At 46.9% G+C, this 3930-nt stretch overlaps 1 protein-coding gene across 1 annotated transcript; it reads right to left on the reverse strand.

Annotated features, from left to right (window-relative positions):
* Positions 1 to 1108: 1108 nt before the first annotated feature.
* Positions 1109 to 3713, reverse strand: B3GALNT2 (beta-1,3-N-acetylgalactosaminyltransferase 2). Its single transcript, XM_085632848.1, has one exon. The coding sequence runs from the start codon at positions 3673 to 3675 to the stop codon at positions 2101 to 2103; it is 1575 nt and encodes a 524-aa protein (XP_085488974.1). The 5' UTR covers positions 3676 to 3713; the 3' UTR covers positions 1109 to 2100.
* Between the last annotated feature and the right edge of the window lie 217 nt (positions 3714 to 3930).

A 3930-nucleotide genomic window follows, 5' to 3' on the forward strand; every position in this document is an offset into this window, starting at 1 on the left:
GAGGATGGGGGGGGGGTGTCTGTGTGAGAAGGCTCTTTGGTGCAGAGCCTCTCAGTGCTACCACTATCATGGTGGTTGTGGGTTGACATAGGTTTGTCACCCTTGTGGGCATTGTGTTGGAGTTGACTTGTTTTTGAGTCACTCGTGTCTACCACCTTTGTGTGGTCGGTAAGTGAATTCCGCTTCAGCTTTGGCGTTGTTGCTGAGCATTTCTGTGTGCTTGTTCTCCATTTCCTTCCTCCCTTACGGCTTGGGGGTTTGTACCAGATTAAGCATTTGTTTTGCTGTGGTGTGTTATCTTCTGCACCGTTGTGGTTTGCTTCCCTGTGTTTTCACGTTCATTTTCAGCCGGGCCAGCTGGTATATTTGTGGCACAAGGGGTTGGTTGGTTGTGCGTGGTGTAGTAGTTTGCAGGTTTGTTTGGTTTTGCGTGGTAATGTGGAAATTTTGTTTGTTTTGTGTGGATGTGAGTAAGGGTTGTCTTTCTGCGCAAAGATTGATTTTCCTTGTCCAGTTTGTTTTCTTCATTGCGAGTACATGGGTGTGCATTGTCATTTTCATTATTGCATTACTTTAAGTTAACATACATGCATTTAGTCACTTTCACTTGTGCTTTGCTGCATTTTGATGTTTACTTGCAAGCCCATTGTACAGTGTTTTCCTTGTTTTTATCCTTTCTGGTTTGCCCATAACCATCTTCAGGTCTTTGCAATGGATGCTCTACTTTTTTCTGTGTATGTTATTTTTTACCAATGTGCAGTTTTCCCTATTACCATTGCATTGTGTTTTTGTTCAGTATGAGTAAGGGAGAAGTGTTGTACCTGCTGCTCAGCCAGTGTGTGTGTGGTGTGGAATGTTGGTGAGGATAGTGCTGAGGAATGTTGGATAAGTGAGACTGCAGTTGGAGGATGGGATGAGCAGCAGGAAGGCTGTTTCTGGTGGGGCTCTCTGTACCTTTTATCTTCAACCAACCATCTGAATAAATACCATCTTAAGTTACCCTGGAACTGGATCCTCGTTTCATTACAACACTGTCATCCCTGGACAAAAAGTCCTTCCTAGCCCAATATACATGAAAGCACTTTCAGAAACAAAGAGTAAACAAGGCTCTTAGAGGCCAGTTTATGTTCTGTAGTTTACAATCATTATCAGTCACTTGGACCCTACCCAGCAAACGGAAGTTGGGGGCGGGGGTGCATTGGAGAGCAGGGCAAAAAGTTAAATTAATCATGCGCTGAAGCAAATCGGTAAAATTAGGACATATAAAGAGTGTTCAGATCATATAGGAGTCAATTTTGAGGGGATGGCAGATGCTGATCTCTCCTTTTGCATCTTGCACGCCGGGCTATCCAGTGATCTCGAACGGGTTTTCACCTTGTTCTGTACCCAAGCTAGGGATTGGACACAAAAACAGTGACTGCATGTGCATATGCCATATATGCGCAAAAAAGTTGTTTTAGGGCTGTTTCCAGATCATCACACCTGACAAATTGGCAATTGTGCAATGGGCTTCGTTACACAAAACATGATTGCCTTGTTTTACTCGTCATAGTGTACTGAAAACAGGCAAACGGCACATAAATAAGCTTACATTTCTGCAGAAATGACCGACATTGCCCGTCGAACACTTGCTGACGTAAAAGAATTCAGTTGTCTTTGTCTTCAACAAACAACATGGAAGTAGAGTGACTACGGAAAACTGGAATGTTAGTCTTCTCAACCTTTCCAGATTCATAATATTCTGCACTAACGGACAATATTACAAAAGTGGACATATTAATTAAATAGTAATCTCGCGATACCACCACATTGGCGTTTACTTTTATTTTGTTTAGTCATTGCGGTCCAACGGCATTGCAGACGTTTTAGAACAAGAAGCCAAAGCAGTTGCACCAGTTAAAACCGCCAAATACTAATGCAGTCCAGCAGTTTGAGATATTTTAGCATGATGTTTTAAATTACATTGGGCAGATTGCAGATGAGAAGCCCTCCAAGGAAACGGTAACAACTTTTTCTTCACATGTTCATATTTCAACAAAATGTTTTACAAATAGTTTTTTTCCTAAGTTGCCAACCCTGGCAATTCACGACCTTTGGTAGTCACTTTTGGCAAGCACAAGGGTTTCCACACAGTTCCTTTTGGTTCCAAAGTTGTATTAGTTCTTCTGGCGAGTACTGAGGGGAAGACAGCATACCCGTTTCACATTTCTGTTCACACAACCAGAGACTGTCCTGGTATCTCAGTGGACCAATGGCAGCCATCCAAATACCCATACTGACATCTTCTCCCTGGTAGGTCTTCAATCTTTCTGAGTTACTTGCTAGCCACTCAACGATATCTTTGGACATGACATATCCAGACCCACAAGCAAAGGCTGGATAAGCTACACTTCTATACTCCAATTCTTGCCACTTACCCGTTCTATCAACAGCCCAATTGAGTCTAAAGTTGCCCCACCAAACATTAGGCTGGTGTAGTTTTTTGCGCACAATACTTTCAAAAACGTTCTCTATATCGATGTAGCAATCATCGTCAGTTTTTAAGAGCAAGTCAAAGCTGATCGTCTCCCCCACCCACCTATAGAAATGAAGGAGCTTCGAAGGAACATTTCTGTACGTATCAACAACGTCGACGAAAACGATATCCTGATATGTCGCACTCTCCTTCTGCAGCAAGGCTTCCTCCTCCTGCATTGTAATCAGGTGCTGTGCCAACCTTTCAGGGCGGGTGTGCAGGTTCTGCAGCAAAGCATCACCCTCGTGGATGGTGTAAACAAAGCCCCCTGCCACTCCCTCCACACCCTCGGTGAACTCGTAGGGCAGCAGCCCCTCATCCACTGTCAGCAGTCTTAGCACACCACCGCCATCGTTGACAGTGACCGCACGGGCGGTCTCGGCGAAAAGACCTGCAGGGTCGTGGCTCTCCCATGTCACTGTGCCCTGGAAGCCCTCTGGAAGGATGAACTGTTCAACTGGTTTGTACCACAGGCCGTTCACCTGCACACCTGGACTTGCTGGGCTAAAGCGAGCCGTGAAGAGGGACTCCTCGTGCTCCGCCTGGAAGAGCCGGACTGTGACATTTCTTTGAAAGGCCGCGCCCACCTCCCCTTGGTGCAAGACCCCTAAGCGCGTGATTACCACGGGATGAAATATCTGAAAGTGCACGTTCACTACTGGCTGCGAGGACAAAAGGCCAGCGCCGTGGGGCACTCCGAAAGCTTCTATCTCTCGTCCAAGCACTGGGCGACTGATATTCAGCAGGCGGCACGAATAGGGGTCTTCGCGGTCCTGGACGGGCACTGCACAACCGCGGGACCCAACAATAAAGCGCACTAATGTGCGGGGACCTAGCACTGGATGCAGGGAGAGATTCTCCAGCCAAGTACGTCGTATTGCCTGTCGCTGTTCACGGTTGCTGCGAGCAGAGAGTACACCCACCACCAGTTCATAATGCCTCGGCCACCCCGGGAGAGAAGCAGCCAACCCGGGCCAGCTGAGCGCTACTTCCGGGCCCTGCAGCCAAAGGTGGAAGGCCACGGCAAGCACGCAGGGGCATAGAAGTAGCAGGCCGCGCATCGGTCCTAGCCGCCCCCTCTTCACAACCCTGCAGAACTTTGCCCATAACCGATGGCACCTTCGTGTTACACTTAGATGGCGGCCGCCATTTTCCGGCATGGAAATTTCCCATCGTACCTTGCTCTCCTTTCCAATTGGCTCACATTATGCAAAGAGCTAGACTAGAGTATGACAATCGGCCATGTTGGGAGTAGGCGAATGCATGAAGCCATCAAAGGAAAGAGGAAGCGGACCTAACGTATCCGCCCCCTTTTCATTTTCAGTAGATGGACGTGTTTTCTGATAACCTCCGAGGGCGTTTATAATACGTTTACAATCACGTTGCGTTATATTTTATACGCCCATTTAATTATA

Source organism: Triturus cristatus, chromosome 2_1 (genome assembly GCF_964204655.1).
Source record: "Triturus cristatus chromosome 2_1, aTriCri1.1, whole genome shotgun sequence".
Lineage (NCBI taxonomy): Eukaryota > Metazoa > Chordata > Amphibia > Caudata > Salamandridae > Triturus > Triturus cristatus.